Below are 20,125 nucleotides of genomic sequence, written 5' to 3'. Positions count from 1 at the left end.
CTTCCCAACACCAACCTAATCTTGGTGCCAGTAAATAAAGGATGAATATTCATGTATTCATTAAGCAGGGTCTTGCGTAGCTTTGTAGTAAAAAGACCAACTGCTCCTGTTGGGGAGGAAAACCTTTTTCTCTACCCTTTTAGGTTCTTAACTGGGGACATGCAAATGGAAATGAAAAAAAAAAAAGATTAACAGAAGGAGGTTTATTTCAAATCCATATGGGGGCCTCACAGAAATGAAATAAAAACCCCAGGGAGGCAGTCAGGCCCAGAGGCTTGTGTATCATTTTAACAAAGGGTGATAAATTTGCAGAGGAATGACACAAGACAAAGGAAGAGGGTTTTGAGCTTATAGGGGCAGTAAATTGTGGGATGGTAAACATATGGAGGAAACTAATGGAAGACAAGTGTTATTTCAGTGAAGTTTGTTTATGCAAATTTCAGTTGTGCTGACTCCAGAGATAAGAGTTGTCTCCTCTTCCTGGTACAGGAAAAGAGCCAGTGACACCTTCACCAAGGGAAGATGTCTTTATGCCCTTAGGCACATGGCACATGGAAGGCACATGGCACATGGCACATGGAAGACAGTAGAGAATTTCTGCATTTGCTGTTACTCAATTGTCTTGAGCTCAAAATAATTCTTATGCCAAAGTGGTATATATTTGGGCGGGGGGTGGGGGGACTTATTCTGACTTCCTCCATTAAACTAGGTAGGAAATTGTTGAGTGAGACCCACCAGCTACTAACACTGTATCTCTTATTTGGACCAGATAACCTTTGTGTGTAGGAACTTGCCAAGGTGCTTTCACAATTATTATCTCATTATTTAAGTGAGTTGTCAAATACACAGTAAATGATAGAGATGAGATTGAAAGTCTTTCAATTCCTCATCTTGAGGTTTTTTCCTATAGCTTGTGGACTAATGGGGGGGGGGATCTATACACTCAAGAGCAAAAAAGCAAGGAGGCACTTGTTGTGTAAGTGATGAATCATTGATTTCTACTCCAGAAACCAATATTGCACTGGATGTTCACTAACAAGATTTTTTTAAAATGGTTTTATCTATTTATTCACAAGAGACAGAGAGAGAGGCAGAGACACAGGCAGAGGGAGAAGCAGGCTTCCTGTGGGGGGCCCAATGTGGGACTCGATACCAGTACCCTGGGATCACACCCTGAGCTGAAGACAGGCATTCAACCACTAAGCCATGCAGGTGCCTCTCACTAACAAAATTTAAGTAAATGATTAAAACAAAAAACAAAAAAAAAACAAGAAGGCATTGGTTGAAATGCTAGATCAGCCATTGTCAGTGTAACAGACTGTTCACATTAGACTTAGCTCATTTCACTACATTACTAGTCAGGTAGCCTGAAATGTTTACTTAGCCTGTTAACTTTTGAATTTCAGAATCTTTGGGATGCGTGGGTGGCTCAGTGGTTGAGCATCTGCTTTTGGCTCAGAGAGTTATCCTGGAGTCCCAGGATGGAGTCCTACATTGGGATCCCTGCAGGGAGCCTGCTTCTCCCTCTGCCTGTGTCTCTGCCTCTCTATGTGTCTCTCATGAATAAATAAATAAATAAAATCTTAAAAAAAAAAAAGAATTTCAGATTTCTGAAGTTCAGCCACCCTTCCTTCTTGTTTATAAGATGAGAAAACTGGGGCATCAGAAAGTTAGGTAACCAGCTAGTGGCCGAGCCAGAAAAATGTCCTCTGATCTGGTTTGCCTTCCACATCCCATCCCATGTCATGTCATCATTTGCCATATTAAGTCAATCCCTTAAGCTTTCTGCACTTTATGATCTCCACTTTTGAGAGAGACATAGTGCCATTCTCCTCCAAGAAATAGCTAAAGTAATTTTTATAACACTAACGTTACAATTAAAACATAAACATTCTGTTACAAACCTTGGAATGTCAGTGGCTTTAGACTTTTCACATTCATTTTTAAAAAATAACTTAGTGTTGTCTTTTCTTACAGGGTCAAATGGGCGATAAAGTGATAGGACAAAAAGGAGAGCGGGTAATTAAAATATTGTGGTTTATTTGTGGGGAAGACATTTTCAGTTTCATAGCAATCATCCTGTATATCTTTGTAAGTGACACTGAAACAAATGCGTTTGCTCTGTCATTTGCTCAAATCTGTCTCTCCCAGAAGCAAAGGAGATGTTGTTTGGTTTTGCCTTCCTGAGTGTATTTGTCTTTAGGGTGTGAAAGGATTAACAGGACCTCCTGGACCACCAGGAACAGTTATTGTGACGCTAACCGGCCCTGATAACAGAACGGTAGGTAACGCTTCCATTTATTACTCGGGTTGTGCATTCTTACTTCTGGGGCCAGGTCCTCTGAGCTCTCCTCAGCCAGCCTGAGCCTCTGGATTTGATCTTTTCCCCATCTTTTACTTGAGATTCAAAAAACATGAGACAAGGAGCTGAGGCAAGATCAGAGGCAAGCAACTTCCAAGATTCTAGAAGGGAGGGCTTGGATCTAATTTTGTTCACCTTTTATCCTCATCCTGTCTCATTGTTCCTAACTCAGGTGGATATTCAGTGAGTATTTTTGTATAAATGATAGGTGAATGGCTCTGATCCAACTGGATAGTAATGACCTCAAGATATCAGTGGAACAGTATGATAATCTAATGGGATATTTTTACCTGCCATTATATCCCCAAGGGCAATGTGGCCTACATTCCTCTCCAAGGGCACTGTGACCCTGTTTTTCGACATGAACATTGGTTTTTGTTTCTATTGTAGGTTAGCTAGAAGGGCCAAGATATTAGAACTGGATTGAATGCTCAGAAAAAGTGAATCATAATATAATACCCCAAACCTAGATACTAGGTTGATCTTGGAATGTCGGGACAGGGTTGGGGTGGGGAACAGTGAGGGGTTAACTAGCAAGTTTCTTGTGGATTAACCAAAAAATAGACATAAATCCTCCTCTTTTAAACTTCTGATTGTTTTTAATAATAGCTTGATTGAAATATAATTCACCATACAATTCACTATTTTAAAGAATAAAATTCATGGGATTTAGTTATAATTAATTTTAATGACATTATTCAGATATAATTTATATACCATGAAGCTCACTTATCTAGTGCACAATTCATAATACACTAAATATCCAATGCACTAAAAAGTGCATTCGTGGGGTTGTACACCTGTTACCACATGCAATTTTAGAATATTTTTGTCACCTAAAAAATAAACCCTTTAGCCATTACTCTCCGATACAATTAATGTTTAATGATAGAAATCATCAAAACAAAACTGAGAAGAGTTAAAAGCAAAACATGGTGAAATTTGATATGACCAAAATAATAACTCTCATTGAAGACTGGAAAAATTAACCTAAAGAAAATAACTAAACTTTTCAGAGGTTAATCAATAAAAAATTAATGAAGCATAAAATTTTATTGACTGGAAATTGACAGAAAAAAAGGCTTTTCTTGATAAAAATCTAGATCTGGAAGATTTGACCCAGGGAAAAAATTTTGAGTTTGAAAAAAATGGTGCTCCAAGAGAAGACTCACACTGGGGAAAATACAGTCAGTAAATATGATAAGAACACAAATAGACCTAACACCATCAAATCCTCATCATAACATATACTCAGAAACTAATTGATCCCCATGAGAATAATTTCTTGATATTAATAACAAAAATCAGGTACATTGGAAATGATTTGAATGTGCTTATTGAAAACTGACTCAGGAATTAAATTGGTTTAACATTGTTTGATCCAAAAGATACTATCTTTAAAAAAAATAAAAGCTTATGTATGGTTTCAGTGTGTTCACAAGTATAAAATTTGAAATGTGAAAGTGTGTCAAGTTAGCAGGAGGTACCTAAGTAGTTTGTAGATCCAGTTCATTGGATAGAGAAATTTTTTCAAGTAAAAGCAGTAAAATCTTGATCTATGTGTAATGACTTTAAATTGATTTTGTGGCAGGACCTCAAGGGGGAGAAGGGAGACAAAGGAGCCATTGGGAAGCCTGGACCTCCTGGGCCCTCGGTAGGTCATTTAGAGTCATGCTGTTCCCTCAAACATGAAGTAGAGCCTTAGTGCATATTTTGATGTATGATCGCCTTTTAAATCTTAATATTAGCTAAGGCATGGCAGCATTTCACCGCAGAGGTGAATATACTAGAATTATTTTACAGTCACTTCAAGCTGAAATCCCTGCTGTCTTGTACATGTACCCACTGTCTCCTATCTTCTGATTTATCTTCAGTATCTGGTATGTTAGCATCTGTTTTTAAAAGAATGCTTATACGTGAGATGACCCATCATTCGAACATTTAAAAATATAACAGAATAATCAGAAGGAAAAACTTAATGACAATCAAGGTGAGTCTAAAAATCAATAATTCATCAAATTTGACGTAACTCTCATTAATACAGGGACCTCCTGGAGAATCCTATGGATCTGAAAAAGGTGCTCCTGGAGAACCTGGCCCACAGGTGAATTTGGATATAGAGTGCATGTGCATCTGTATCATACCGTCAATACTCAGGTCTCTTTAGGAGGCAAGTGTAAGATGCCCAATTCAAACTAGTTTAGGTTTATGTACGTTTTTTAGAGATTTAAGAAATGAAACTTATTTGTTCAAGTACCTGAGAAGTCCAAGGCTAAAACAGGCTTCGAGGATTTCAGAGCCTCAAACAAGATGGGCAGGACTCTCCATATCATTTCTCCTTCTCTGTGTGGATGACTTTCTCCCAGGTAGGTGGCAACAGGGAGAAAAAGCAAGAAGTAGCAGCAGACAACTTCAGGTTAATGGCATCCAAGAAGACAGTGTGTCTCCCTGTGTCTACTAATAACACCCCAGAGAATCGCTCTAGTTGGCCCAGCCTGGTCCTGTGTCTCACCCTGGAGAGGTGACTGTGGCCAGGAGAAATATTTTCTAGGATTGGCCAGGCCAGCAGAGCAGGCACTATTAAGGCTGATGGCCCCGTCAGGACCACACAGAGGGAAGGAAAGGCAGCTCCCCAAAGAAGATGGGGCACACTGGGACGTGGGTACAAGGGAGTCAGAAACAACTGAGCTCCACTTACCCACCCAGCTCTGTTTTGGAAAGACTTAAACACATATATTGCTTTAAGACTAAAAATTATACATTGAGGGCACCTGGGTGGCTCAGCAGTTGAGCGTCCGTCTTTGGCTCAGGGCGTGATCCCAGGACCCTGGGATCAAGTCCCACATCAAGCTCCTCACAGGGACCCTGCTTCTCCCTCTCCCTCTGTCTCTGCCTCTTTCTCTGTGTCTCTCATGAATAAATAAATAAAATCTTTTAAATAAATAAAAATTTTACATTGAGAAAAGTGTATGTTTTTTTCTAAGAAAAAGTATTTGGTCAATATGATTTTTAATTCTGTTACGGAGGGTAGACACCATAATAGTTCATCCAAAAGCCCTGCATGTTTGGAACACTACAAAGCATCTCTATAAATATGTTCTGTAATTAATAGTTTTTCCTTCTAATAAATGGGAGAGGAGTCTCAGTTTAGGCTCTCTTGCCCAAGGCTCAGAGGAGATCATCATATCATTTACATTTTCCATATTTATTAAAGCTATCCATATCTATTAAATTATGTGTTTTTTGTTTTAGGGAAAACCTGGCAAAGATGGTGCCCCTGGTTTCCCTGGCACTGAGGTAAAGACATGTGTGGTCCACTGATGTTGTTGAAATGTCAGTCCCATTTGAGAAAGAAGAATTTGAAGGAGTCACTAGTAGTTATTAAGCTAACAAAAGCATACAGCCTTTTCAACCTATATTTGAGAATCATAGTGTTACACCCTCACTACGAAGATAGATCATCTGAGCACATCCTTTTTTTTTTTTTTTTCTTTTCAAAAAATAGTTCCAGAGGTGCCTGAGTGGTTCAGTCAGTTAGGCGTCCAACTCTTGATTTTGGCTCAGGTCATGATCTTGTCGGTCATGGAATTGAGCCCCGAATTGGGCTCCACATTCAGCCGGAAGCTGCTTGAAGATTCTTTCCCTCTGCCCTTCCCCCCCCCCACTCATGTACATGAGCTCTCCCTAAAATAAATAAATAAATCTTAAAAAAAAAACAACAACAAAGAGTTCCAACTTCTGCTTTCCATTGAAGAAACTGACTTGCGTGTCTTCTGACCCATTGTCTGTCCTTTTCCACAGGGGCCCAAAGGCAACAGAGGCTTCCCTGGGTTACGGGGTGAAGACGGCATTAAGGTAATCCCTTCTCTAGCAACTTGTCTTTAGACTTTTTAACTGGTTAGGTTTTGCACATCCTGTCTCAACCATGCCCTGAAAATAGGTGCAAGGGATTGCAATCGGAATTCATTAAAATACCTTAGTTATATTCATTAAGTAAAAGGAAATGAGAGATGTGACAAGTTTACTTAGACACTTGAAACACGGTTTTGTGGGGAAGATATAAAACTTGCTCTGTGTAGTGGAAGCTGGCCGACATAGTGACCAGTGAGATTTAGTTTCCTTCTGAGGAAGGAGTTGGGAAAGTCTTGCAAGGGAAGGTTTCTGGTCATTGGAGGTCAAGGGTAGGCTGAGCCCCACGAGTCTCAATCTAGGTCATGACACACCGAATTATGAGTTGTATTACATTTCATTTGTTTCTGGCAACATGTTACAGATGTTCTCAAATAATTGTCATAGGTAGGGTTATGTGCAGATTTAAGATTTATCCTATCATAATATCACTTCGGGTAGAATTCTGAAAGTGCCCTCCTGAGTAGGTAAGGAAGGGGTTTGGTTATAGGTTAGTTGGGACCCTGGGAATCTCATACAACCCGCAGCCTGGTTTTGCTGTGCTTGTATTCTGGATGAGAACATGGGGATGTGTGATGCGTAGGAACACCCTCCAAAGATATTGGCATGGAAGAAACATGTAAACCATCAGAGCAACAACCACTTCCCAGGACCTTGTTGACAGGATTCTTGCCCCAGATAAGACCCTCCAGAGAAGTAACCCAAAGTCGACATCCCTTTCATTTTAACTTGGTTTGTACAGTACACAGAAATAACATTACTTTTATCATTGACTTATTGTTTAACTATGTATTTTGCTTTATAAGTAAAGCAAATATGTAAGTACCTTGGATTAATGTACTTATAATTTATAACTGTCTTTCAATACAGGGGTGGAAAGGGGACATTGGCCCGCCAGGATTTCGTGGTCCAGTAAGTGTAACTAAAGACAATATCAGTGTCATATTTGATCAAGTCCTTCAAAGTATCAAGGAAATTTTGAATCAGTGTCTCTCATTAACTGTTAAGATAGAGATTATGGTATTTACTTTTTTATCAAGCCAGGGAAGAAAATTGCCTTTGTCATTATTTGTCTATTTGACAATGGATAAATATTTCTCTTTGGTCTTATTTGGTCTCTGGAAGGCACTAGAAATGCCCACCTTGGGCATGGGGATGGAGAAATTCTTTGTCCAATTAGACATGGGTCAAGGTGACCTGTGCCCTTGAGCAGAGTAGTAGGAGTGCAGTGGAGGCCAACAGGGGCAGCAACGGGGAGGGAGCCTGCTCCACTCACTGCAGCTGGGCCCAGGTATGACAACCGGCATTTCCAGAGCTCAACAGAGGAGCTCAGCCAGAGCCAGCAAAAACCAGTGACCCCCAGCCCAAACTCCATTTTAGTAGGCAGTCTCCTCTCTCCAGCATGGACATGGATTTGATGCAGCATGCAACTCCTGACTGCAAAGGGGCCACATTCTCTATTTTGTGACTCTAAAGCTTAAGCAGATGAGTAAAAGGAACCCAGGATCTGAATTCTGGTATCCCTTTCTCTCCTGCATTTAAAAGATAGTAGTTCTCAGACGCCTGAGTAGTACAGTCAGTGGGACTCTTGGTTTTGGCTCAGGTTGTGATATTGAGCCCCACATTAGTCACGTGCTGAGCTCGGTGTCTGCTTAAGACACTCTTTCACTCTCTCTCTGCCCCCCTCCTCCCCAATAAGTAAATAAACTTTAAAATATGAAAGAAGGTAGTAGTTCTCACATTCAACGTGCTGAGCAGAACTGCCATTCATGACTATGCCAGTTCTATGGAAAGCTCCATGATGGTAAAAGAGTCATGGGGTAGGGGTGAGGGGGTTCTGTTACTAATACAGTTCTCAGATCCCTCAGGCTAAGTAATCTACTCAGTCCCTGGGGGAGTGTCCTGGAAATTCACATTTCACCTAACAAGCAAATGATTCAGAGGCAAGTAGTCCCAAAATACTTCTATGGAGTTGCCAGAAAGAAGAAATGAGCCATTTTGTGAAAACACTTAGCCAAAACTTGGCAGGTGCACATATGTCATTATGGAATTTATGATGGACATTATTATATTATCATTACTGTTACTATTATGAATTGTTTTTGTTATTTTATACAATTGCTTAACCACAATACTTTTGTTAACTCTTCCTTAAACAAGCCAACAAAGTAATTGGCCTTATGTAGCATATGAGGAAACAAAACGAAACCAATTTTTTTTTATTTCCATCTTCTTTCCTTCAAGATAAATGTACTGAATTCTATGAGAAATCTACTTGTCAGTTGTGCTTGAGAGAAATTCTTAGCGTTCCTAGCTTGCTGTGTGTATTTCAATTCTATGTAACTCTGCAGCACCTAGTAACTTCCTTGGAAGTTCTACTTAGGAAGTAGATGTTTAAGAAGAACAGCAGTAGGTCCACCAAGCATATTAGAAACAATAACCTTCAATATTATATTGCAAGTCAATGGTATGCTGAAATGTAAAGAGACAGTCAACGGAGTATTGTGGGTCCCAACATACTATGAAATAAAGTTAGTGCATGAGGGCAAGCATTTTTAAAAAGTGAAATAGGATATAATAAAAAAAAATCAGAATTGATCATATGTCAAAATGGTAAGTCACTGCTTTTGAAACTTTGACTTCGGTATACAGATTCCCACATATCTGGATCTGGATGTTCCAAATCCACAATTCACTTATGGAAACGAGTGTGTGAGCTGGCTTGCATCATAAAATGTATTTCTAATTGAAAGCCCATGAAATACATGATGTTGTGATACCAGAAACATCAACTTTGATCTTTAAATTTATCTGTCATGTACATATGACTGTATTCTTGCTAATACATAAACTTATGAATTCAGGAAAATAAGGAAAAGATCCTCTGGGCAAAAAGAGAAAAAAAGGACATTGAAGTATTGCATTTGGTGAGCTCACCATAAATAGCTATCCTTTCTCTTTATTCGTTTCTTTTTCCTTTAAGACAGAATATTATGATGCATACCAGGAAAAGGGTGATGAAGGAATTCCAGGCCCACCAGGCCCCAAAGGAGCTCGTGGCCCCCAGGGTGAGAATGAATTTCTTCCTAAAGCATTTACTGACCATTTCCATGTGTTTCCTTCCAGACAATGTAAAACACATGCTTATGACCTAGAATTTGCAGGAGGCAAAAGGGAGGTCTCCCAGTTTTCATGGGTGGTAGTATTGGTGTGTCCTAATTTTCATACTTTTATATGAGTATTCCATAGGTGCCATACCATAGAAAGTAGTTAAATCCTCTATGTGTGTAAAAGCATCAAGTTCAAGTCTGTCAAGAAAACACTAACGTGGCCAGAGGGCAGGAGGAGGGAATGTGAAGATCCTCAACCATAGTGGGTTACAAAAGAAAAAATGGGGGATCCCTGGGTGGTGCAGCGGTTTGGCGCCTGCCTTTGGCCCAGGGTGCGATCCTGGAGACCCGGGATCGAATCCCACGTCGGGCTCCCGGTGCATGGAGCCTGCTTCTCCCTCTGCCTATGTCTCTGCGCCTCTCTCTCTCTCTCTGTGACTATCATAAATAAATAAATAAATAAATAAAATAAAAAAAAAAAGAAAAAATGGAGACCCCGAAAAACTGCAATTTGAGCAAATCCACACAATAGTGACAAGAGGGGACTGAAACCCAGATTTCCTGACTCCTGCCCCATGAAGTAGTGTCACATTTACTCAGATTCTATCCCTTCAGATAGATTGAAAAGGTGTAGGTCAAGGGCTCTCCTCTGTGGCTACACATCAGAATTCCTGGGAAGTTCTAAACAATAATATGCCCAGGTCCGGGCACTGGGATTTTGCTGCAACTGTCTGCATGGGGGTGGGGGGCCTGGGCACTGGTAGCTTGTAAAAGCTCCCCAGATTATTCTAGTGTGCAGGCGGGATTGAGAACCACCGATCTAAGGCCAGTTATTGATACAAATAAGATTTCGAAGGAGAATTTCACTTAAAAGAGTAAAAATTCCCATTGTTCTTAAATGGACAGATAAGTATAGACACAGACATAGATTTTTTTTTAAATCTGCAATGTTCACTAGTCACACAGATGTATCAAAGAATTAGAACCTCACCTGCAATATCATAGCTAGAAACGATCTGAGATGGGAAGCCAAGCCAAACAACGACAGGACCTTGACAGTTCCAGCTGTTTGCTGTTCTTGCATCGCACCATCCCAGCAAAGTGTCAAGCACAGAGCAGGCTCTTAGTACATGTCTGCTGACTTGTTTGAAGGTGTTAGGATGGCGTGACTCACTTCTGAGTGTTAGGCATCTCAGACTAGTTTCTTCTCTGCAGTTTGTTTTAAATAAATGAAGTTTTAATTTTACCTTCATGAGAGTGGAGAAAAAGTATGAAGATATTTCTTTTTAATTATTATAATATTGTCGCCCAAGATTTCAAAAATGGGGAGAGGGAAGTATTTATATCCTTATAAGCAATTAATTGTTGTTACGGATTTGTAGGTCCCAGCGGTCCTCCTGGAGTTCTTGGAAGTGCTGGTATGTACATGTTTCTTGAGCCACCAATAGAAATGCTATTGAAAGGAAAATCACCTTTGCATCACTTACATAAGACACAGGCTTCATTAATTGATCTAAAAGTGTTTCCAGCTTCTTCATTGTTAACTTTGTGACTTATAGCGGGAAAGGGAGGGAAAGCTGACACAAAGTGACTTAGAAATGCTTTTTTACATCCCAGTAGTTTAAACCAAGTGACAGTAACTGGCGTAGGGCTGGAAGCCTTGAAGCTCAGAGGAGGTACAGATAGAAAACAATAATTTACAGTAATTAAGTTGGTTAAAAATAGTAGTTTTCATAGTGTATCACATGTTGTGTAGGTACATAGGTTGCACTTTTTTTTTAGATTTGTTTGAGAGACAGTGTGTGCAGGCAAGCAAGGGTGGTGAGGTGGAGGGAAGGGCGCAGAAGGAAAGAATCTCAAGAAACTCCGTGCTAAAAAAAAAAAAGAAAGAAACTCCGTGCTAAGCAGGGAACTTGTTGTGGGACTCGATCCCCCAACTCTGAGATCATGACCTGAGCCAAAACCAAGAGTCGCTTGCTTAACCAACTGAGCCACCCATGTGCTCCATAGATTACACTTTTATGTAGTTTTAAATTTCACGGTACATTACTTATGAATACATAGACAATTCTGTAAAGTATAAAAACACCCACAAGTCACTGGAGGGGTTGTCTCTTGAGAGCAGAAGGGTAGAATCAAGGACATTTCATCAAGGATTAACCTCAGTGGCTTTAATTATAACTGTAATGCTGTCATGTGTCATTTTGTAGAGACAACGAAACCTTGGGAAAAAAATAGCTAAGGTTTGATAAGCCCTGCCCCTGATTACATTTTTCTCTATACCTTGTTGTATATTTAAACTATTTCATAATTTTGAAAATGAATTGAAATTAAGCAGATTGCAGAAGTATATGTATCCTATCATCCCATTGTAAAAATATTGATAAATGGATAAATATTGTGTGTACTTGCATGTGCATGGAAAAATATACACCAAACTGTTAACAATGGGTATCTCCTGAAGTTGGAATACAAAAGGATATTTTAGAGGTCTGGCCAAACATTAGGGAAGAGTTTTTTTTCTCCCCACCAGCACCCCCCTGCTCCAAGTAATAAATAGGCTCCCTTAGGAAATGAGTAAGTAAAAATTACAGAACTCTAATAAAACAGACATCAATCAGAAGGATTTGCTTTTATGGCAAAATCCTTATGCCCAATAATCAGAAATAATCAGATATTACCCCTGCTGATTCTCAGCCCTTTGGTGGTGAGGTCTTTCTTCTTTATAGTTAAGCTGTTTGTAAGGCAGGAATTCGAGACTGGCCCTCTGTCACCTTAAGAGAGATAGGTGAAATGGCTTTGTACCTCCTGGCCTGGCTTCTCTCCCAGGAGATGCCGGCCTCCCCCACCACACCCTTTTATAACGAAGATGATTGGCAGGAATTAAGTCCAATTAGGACAGTCTCTCATTTCAGATGCTGAAAGGTAGGTATCTTCTAGTATCTGATGAAAAAAATCGACAAAGCAGCACATATTGAAGAATTTCTCATGAAATCCTTTTAAACAAAAAAGACAGTAGTGCATCTCTAGCTGTGTTTCCCTTGTAATAAATAAGTTCGTATCTTACCTCCTGGGACTGGAACATTCTGAGCTATACTATGCTGTGATAGTTTAAAAAGGCCACATATGAAGGAAGGAAGATATCCCCTTTTGGTTTTATATGCTTTATGTACCTCTTGATCATGTAACTTTGGTTAATAAGAATATATCACTTTTTGCAATTGAAAAAATAACACATATTAATCAGGAAAATACTTAAAATGTGCTAATATGTTCTTTTCTCCAAGGGTCATCAAAGCCTGGCCTCAGAGGAGCTCCTGGATCTCCAGGCATGAAAGGACGTAAAGGGGAACAAGGGCCCCCAGGAAAGAATGCAGTGGGGCCTCCTGGGTCCCCAGGTTGTCCTGGTTCACCAGGCCCCATAGGGCTGCCGGGATATCCAGGACCACCAGGTAGCTACGTAATGGGGCCTTCAATCTGTGTGGATCTTAAGAGCAATCTTTCTGCTGCTGTTTCACTTTATAAACTCTTTGTGAAAGCATCTCTGGTGGAATGATGACTTTGCTGGTACAGCAAAGCTTTAGCCTGAGCTCCCATGGGAGGTCACAGTGGAAGTCAGTCACAGGGGCAGTGAATCAGAGAAGGATGACAGTTATCAGGTTGGCCTAGGCCAAGTTTGCAACTGCTTGTTCCATCCCTAGAGAATATCTCCAAGAAGCTGTAACTTTATTGCAGGACAATCTGTCCCAGAGAAAAAAGAGGGAAGAATTTATCCACCAGTTCCTATTGGTCATGGGTCAAAGATATATCCCACAGGGCCAGACCAGCCTCCCTACACACACACACACTCTCTCTCTCTCTCTCTCTCTCTCTCTCTCTCTCTCTCTTCTGGCTGTGTTAGCATGACTCCCAGGGCATCCCATGACCTGGCATCAGCAGGCAAACCCAGAGCAAGGGTGTGTGGGCTTGAGGTGCACAGCATGGGCATGAGGCAAGATGCTCCCAGAAAAAGTAGGTCAGAGACCACAGAGCTGCAGCCTAGAGGATGTGAAGTGGTGTCTGGGGCTGTCCTATCCTCTCCAGCCTCCCACAGAGCCACTTAGCATTTTCTGTTGGCTGATAGGTACACAGAACCTCAGACCATATGGGACACTCTTTGGATCTTAAATGGCTCTTCTGGAAAGTGCCCAGGAGGTCTTGTGTTTTATACTCAGTCCTCCTAACAGCCTTAAAAATGTGCTGTGTGTCTGAGATTTTGTTTTAAAGAAAGGAAGGATTTATTATTTATAGACAGTGTGATTATAAACCTGGAAAATCTGAAAGAATAATCTGGAAAACTCTTCTTGTTAATAAGATAATACAGTTAAATTTCTGGTTATTTGAGAAATATTTGGGGAAAAAAATAAAAGTTTCCCTTTAGGCCAACAGCTGCTTGAGAAATTATCCCATTAATAAAACAATAAAATGTCCAAGAACAAAAGCTGCCAAGCTATGGTGTGAACCTATGTGAAAAACAAAGCAAAACTAAATTAAACTGAAATTTTTCAGTGTCAGGGATTTTTTTAAAGGTTTTTAAAAATTTTATTTATTCATGAGACACACACACACACACACACACACACAGAGGCAGAGACACAGGCAGAGGGAGAAGCAGGCTCCATGCAGGGAGCCTGACGTGGGACTTGATCCTGGGTCCCCAGGATCAAGCCCTGGGCTGAAGGTGGCGCTAAACCACTGAGCCACCCAGGCTGCCCTGTGTCAGGGATTTTAACAAATTCTAGTGCTCTGAGTCTTTTTCAAGATGTAGGCTTAGTATGCTCATTTTATTGACAAGGAGCCTGGTATGCACAGCTCTTGTAGGTAATAAGTGCTGTCGTCGGGCTCTGGACCCTGGGTGCCAGCAGTAACACACCTCCCTCCCCAGGAAACCATGCATCCTGCCCCCTCAGAGATGGCCCTGGTTTCCTAGCTTCTCTTATCTGAGCATCACCTGTCTGTCCATCCAGTTGCAAGTTCAAGCTCATATCCTGCAGGAAGTTTTCACCGAGCCCACATCCTATAACACTCACGCTTATCCCAACAGTAGAGCTTTTCCCATTGCCTATCTTGGTCAGTTTCCCCTACGAAGACTCAAAGCTCTTTGAGGTCAGATACTGTGTCTTGTTGCTGTTTAAAGCTCGGCATGTAGCACGGGGGCTGGAACATTGTAGGTACTCAAATATTTGTTGAATTAAGCATGAAATGAGTATGAAAATATGCAAGTAAATACAAATCTATAAATGTGTAAGTATACATATAGGCCTACATCAAGTATAAAACTGCCATTAGGTTTTACTGTTTAAAGATAATTATCCAGTCATCTTAAAGACACAGAAAACTGGATCACAAAATGAGCATTCCTTTCAGAGTCAAGCAGATGTTATCCACACCCCGTTCCATCTCAATTAAATGTTTCCACTGATACCATGTTGCTCTGAAATCTGGGGCAGCTATAGGTATTATTTTCAAATATTTCGTTTCCTCAGCATTGCCTTCTACCCAGATGTGCAATGGCAAGACCAAAAATTTGGTCTTAGAACTCAAGAGCTTAAGAGCATTAACTGTTCATTGAAACATTATATAGTAGCAAATATATGTGGAAGGCTGGGGAGAGCTTTCTTAAAGACTCCTTTAAGAATGATAAATTCCATTGATGTGAACAAGCGATGCAGAGAAAACAGATTAACACTCCATCAGAACTTTCTCCCTCAGTAGGTATTAAGCATCTACAATATATCAGGGAGATTCAATATACCCAAGATACACAGAGGAATGAGATTTGATCCTTTCCCTAAAAATGCTAAAAGGGTAGACTTGGAAGAATTGGAAATAACTGAATAAAATAACATGGGTTGATTTTGTGATAAGAACTAACCAGATAGCAAACTTTTAAAGAATCACTGCACCACTATCAAAAAATATCACGCGTGCGGAAATGAGAAAGGAAAAGCTGGTCATGCTTCAGCCTTCAATTGCAGGCCACCATCAAAAGACTCAGCTTCCATAACAAACATGGGGGAAATGCATATAAAATAATACATCTTACTGAAACTACTTGGTAATTGAATAAAAAACACATAAAAATTTTAAAAATAGCTTCGGTGTTGTCATTTTGCAGGTGACATCGTGTTTCGCAAAGGTCCACCTGGGGGTGGTGGACTCCCCGGCCATGTTGGGTTTCCAGGCATCCCAGGAGTCGAGGGGCCCAAAGGTTGGTTCAGTCATTGGTGTTGCTCTATGAAAGCAAATCCTTCTCATCATCATTACTATCACTGATTTTTTCCCCTTCAAAACAATGATCCCAAACTATAGATAGCCACGGATGGCTTGCTTTCCAAAAGAATTACCTAAAAGTATTCATTTATCTGTGAAGCAATCATGTATTTAGCACCCAGGCAATAAACTGTTGGATATGCCTAGAATATGAGTTTTATCCTGCACCAAAGGAGAGAGGTACTGAAAAAATAAATATTTTATTCTTGATTCAGATTTCCTCTAAGAATATTAAAAAGGTCAAATAGATAAAGTAAACTGATGCAACACGTGAATAATTTTTTAAAGATTTTATTTATTTATTTGTTTTGAGAGAGCGAGAGCATGAGCAAGGGGGAGGGGCAGAGGGACTGGGAGAAGCAGGCTTCCCTCTGAGCAGGGAGCTCGATGCAGGACTCAATCCCAGGACCCTGGGATCATGACCTGAGCCAAAGGCAGACACTTAACCAACTGAGCCACCCAGGCGCCCCTAGATGAGTGATTTTTTATTACTAATATGCACAATATCCTTGATGATTTTCACTAACCTCCACAAAATTTTTAATGTAGTAAATGATTGTGTGGTTTGGAAATCATCTGTAGTTTCTGCAGACTCGATGCGGGTTTATGAGTAACGTAAGCATGCTCTGATTGCAGGGGAACCAGGCCTCTTGTGCGTACAGTGTGCTTATATCCCAGGGCGTCCAGGTCTCCCAGGACTGCCAGGGTTGGATGGCATAAAAGGAATCCCAGGTACAGACATTTTGCGGGCAAGGGTATTTGCGAGTACAAAAGGGTGAGCTCACTGGGTGGTGAAAAAAAGGTACCAGACGTCTGGATGTCATGATGTGGTTTGTAAGAACTTAGAGGGAGATTTTCAAAAACATACTCTGTTAACATAATGTAAGCCAAAACACAAAAACTGGCATGTCCCCTTGTTCCATTTTAGTTGCTGAATTCTAGCAAACCATTGGGTTATCCACGAATTGCAGACTGGGGTTCCTTTGGGGGTAGGAGCTAGGAGAAGTGAGGCAGGCATCCCACATACACATTTTTTCTTCCATGAGGAACTAGCTCTCTCTCATTTTTTTTTTTCTTAAAAGACACAACTCTCCTCAGTCTTTTTTTTTAAGGCCTCCACTTTCGGTACAGCCAAAGGCATATGCGCTATGCCATTCTTTAGAAAGATACAAATGCAATAAATCCGCACACCAGTGGGGATAATAGAGTGGTGAGGACTGTGGTGAGCTGGAAGGCACAATGGAGGGGACCATCCCACACCAGCTCAGATCTGTTGTTACTTTGCGGCATTTTAAGCCCTGCATTGATAAATCTTTCCATTTTTCATGAGAAGAAAGGAAGATTTTTATCTGAAATCATACATTTCTCAGTATTAGCTACTAACTCTATTTTTGAAGGTAAAAACCATCTCAGAGGCCAAAATTCTTTTTTTTTTTTTTTTTTTAGAGGCCAAAATTCTGAGAGCCGACTAGAGCCTGTGTCACTTCTTTTGTTAACCCCTGTGCCAGACCAGACCCTCCACCCCATATGGTTGCTCCAGGCTGCCACTGTCTCTGCTGCCCTGGCACCCCCTTCCTTAGCCACAGAACTGATCCTGGGCAAAACCTTGAGGTAGAGGAAGTCTCATTAGTTGGGTTCCTCTGTCCCTCGTGCCACTGCCCTAGCTACTCAGGGCCTCTCATGCTATGCCACATGCAGTCCTGGCCATGACCACCATGACCTGCCCACATTGTCATCAAATTGTCTATCATTAAGGAACAAGAGCTCAAGTCACAGAGCACTTGTGTGCTCAGCACTGTTCTGGATGTCGTATGTATCTCTGTGCCTTATTCCTGACATCATGACCACCATGATCTGCCCACATTGTCATCAAATTGTCTATCACTAAGGAACAAGAGCTCAAGTCACAGAGCACTTGTGTGCTCAGCACTGTTCTGGATGTCGTATGTATCTCTGTGCCTTATTCCTGACATCAGTCCTAGAGGTCGGTGCTATGAGTAACCCCATTTGACAGATGGGAAGCATATACATATGGTGGCAGAGCTCATAAGTGATCAAGCCTGGACTCAAATCCAGACCCCCTCCTCCAGAACCCCACTCTTGCTTTCTACACTGGCATCCTTTAATTGTTGTGCCAGGATCTTACCTTGAGGCAGGTTAATCCAGAGGTCTACCTGGCAATACAGATAAGGGGATATTTGTATGTTACCACCACCTGGTAGACATTGGCGTTGGCATTGGCATTGGCGTGAGGTCTTCAAGGGGGCTGGGTGTCAATCCAAAGGAGAAATGCTAAATGTGATACCGTGGCCAGCTGATAAAGGACATGCTTTCAGCCAGAGTCCTTTGTCACCCACAAAGCCTTCCTACTCCATTTATAAATGCCTTAGTTACTCTGTCATCTCTGAGACAGGTCTGAGAGGGAAGGATGGCAAGGGAATGAGGGGGAAAGGGCTGGGGTGGGAGGCAGATTATTCCTCATGCAGCTCCTATTCAGTGCCTAAGACTCTGGGTGAAGTGTTCTATGAAAACAAAAACTAAAAGGAACGAAGGAGTTGGGGAGAGAGAGAGAGGGAGGGAGGGAAAGAATAGAAGGAAAGCGATCATTATAGTCCTACATTCCCCTTGAGTGACCTCTAGCCCAAGGGTAGAATGCAAGTGGGCAGGCCACTGTTACCGAGCAACTAGCAGTGTTGTATTTTCCTTGGTTTCTCTACATTTGGCATAGTATAGGTATAGCTCAAAGAAGATATATAAACGGGAAAACCATTTGGATGACTATCAAAAAATGTATCCTGATTCAAATCTTGCAAAATATAAAATCTGAATATGCATTTGTTGACACATGGGCTTGAGATCCATCCAAAAGACTCTCTAAAGGGATCATCTTTACAGAGATATTTAAATACATATAGGAAGTGTAAAATTGTACAGTAAAATGCAATTTAGCAACAGATATCCAAAGCCTTGGAAAAGTTTGCATCCATTCGGTCTCACGCTACACTTTCAGGAATTTATTTAAATTATTGGATAAGTTTGAGGCACTAAGTATCTAGAGATATTTATCATGGCATCATTTACTACAGCTAAGTGAAAAATGTTCTAAATTCTGAAAACAGCAGTTAGCTGAATAAATATTGGTTGATCCACACAAAAGGTTACAATGCAACCACTTAAGTAAAGATATAACTGTATTTATTGACATATGTATATTTATTGACATATGATTCAAAACTACCATGTATATGTCCAGTGCATTATGGATACACAATTTTATGAGTAACATACATGAAAATGTTAGCGAATATTGTCCTCTGGTGGTAGATTTATGGGTGATTTTTTATTCTCTTCTTTCTGAATCTATTTTTTTTTACAATGAGCAGATGTTACTTTTATGATTAATATAAATAAATGTATCTCCTTAAAACTATAAAGACAAGAATTTTAGGAAGGTAAAAATTTTTTAAATTCTAATTGTTTTGTTTTCCTTTACATCGTCTCTATTCTACTTATGTACTCCCATTCCCTCCCTGCACTCTGTGTCTTAAGATAGAAATTGTCTTTCTTTCCTCAGAAGAAAACACCCTATTTCCTTCATATACTGCATTACCCTGACTACTCAGAGTTGGCATTCAATGGATATTTAATAATTCACTGCTTTGCAGGAGGACAAGGGGCAGCTGGCATTAAAGGAAGCCCAGGGTCCCCAGGAAGTGCGGGTCTTCCAGGATTTCCAGTAAGATTTCATGGTTTGGAAGCTTTAGTGGCAATTTGGGAAGTAGCACACTCTGGAAATACAGTTGGCACCACACATAGGTTGTCAATTTGGTGCCCTGCATTAGAGCACTTAATAGATACTTGATTAAATGAATAAATGAATGATGCGTGAATGAATAAGTGAATGAAGCAATGAATGTATAATCATTTAAAATGGTATCAGAGATAGAAGATGGGCCTGTGGTTGCCTGGGACTAGAGTTGGAAACAGAGATTGACTGCAAATGGATTTAAAGGAATTTAGGGGAGGGATGGAAATGTTTTTAACACCAGATTGTGGCGATAATGTCATAAACGTACAAATTTACTAAAAATTAAAAAAAACACACAAAACAAATTTACTAAAAATCATTGAATTGTATTCATATAAAGATATATCTTAGGATATGTAAAGACTTTTAGAAATTAAAATGTTATCACAGTGACTCAGAAAGTTATATAAAAATAAACACATTTATATAAAATTATTCATAGATGCCTGTTAAAATTTACCAACATCCTAACGTAATCTTGTGATGATGTGTATATTATCATAATTGCATCATTTGTATTATTGAATCATAATACTATTGCATGTGTTGCATTGAATTGTGCTATCTAGCTATATTCTTTTCCAGTTTTGGCAGCAAATAGAAAATGAAAAAGCTTGAAATCAG

The 20,125-nt window shown here is 40.2% G+C and overlaps 1 protein-coding gene across 1 annotated transcript in view; it reads left to right on the top strand.

Annotated features, from left to right (window-relative positions):
• The window catches only part of COL4A3 (collagen type IV alpha 3 chain), a 130,077-nt gene that overhangs the window by 73,358 nt on the left and 36,594 nt on the right, over positions 1-20,125 (top strand). Inside the window, exons 12-24 of the mRNA XM_055346155.1 lie at positions 1,978-2,019; positions 2,204-2,281; positions 3,954-4,016; positions 4,407-4,466; positions 5,615-5,659; positions 6,164-6,217; positions 7,142-7,183; positions 9,255-9,339; positions 10,764-10,799; positions 12,669-12,833; positions 15,539-15,631; positions 16,330-16,425; positions 19,359-19,429. Coding sequence (XP_055202130.1) covers positions 1,978-2,019; positions 2,204-2,281; positions 3,954-4,016; positions 4,407-4,466; positions 5,615-5,659; positions 6,164-6,217; positions 7,142-7,183; positions 9,255-9,339; positions 10,764-10,799; positions 12,669-12,833; positions 15,539-15,631; positions 16,330-16,425; positions 19,359-19,429 — 930 coding nt within the window. The remainder of the gene's footprint in view (positions 1-1,977; positions 2,020-2,203; positions 2,282-3,953; positions 4,017-4,406; positions 4,467-5,614; positions 5,660-6,163; positions 6,218-7,141; positions 7,184-9,254; positions 9,340-10,763; positions 10,800-12,668; positions 12,834-15,538; positions 15,632-16,329; positions 16,426-19,358; positions 19,430-20,125) is intronic.

Source organism: Nyctereutes procyonoides, unplaced genomic scaffold (genome assembly GCF_905146905.1).
Source record: "Nyctereutes procyonoides isolate TBG_1078 unplaced genomic scaffold, NYPRO_anot_genome, whole genome shotgun sequence".
In the NCBI taxonomy this organism is placed as follows: domain Eukaryota; kingdom Metazoa; phylum Chordata; class Mammalia; order Carnivora; family Canidae; genus Nyctereutes; species Nyctereutes procyonoides.
Note: the sequence above shows the minus strand (reverse complement) of the source record. Positions and strands in the feature narration are given on the sequence as shown.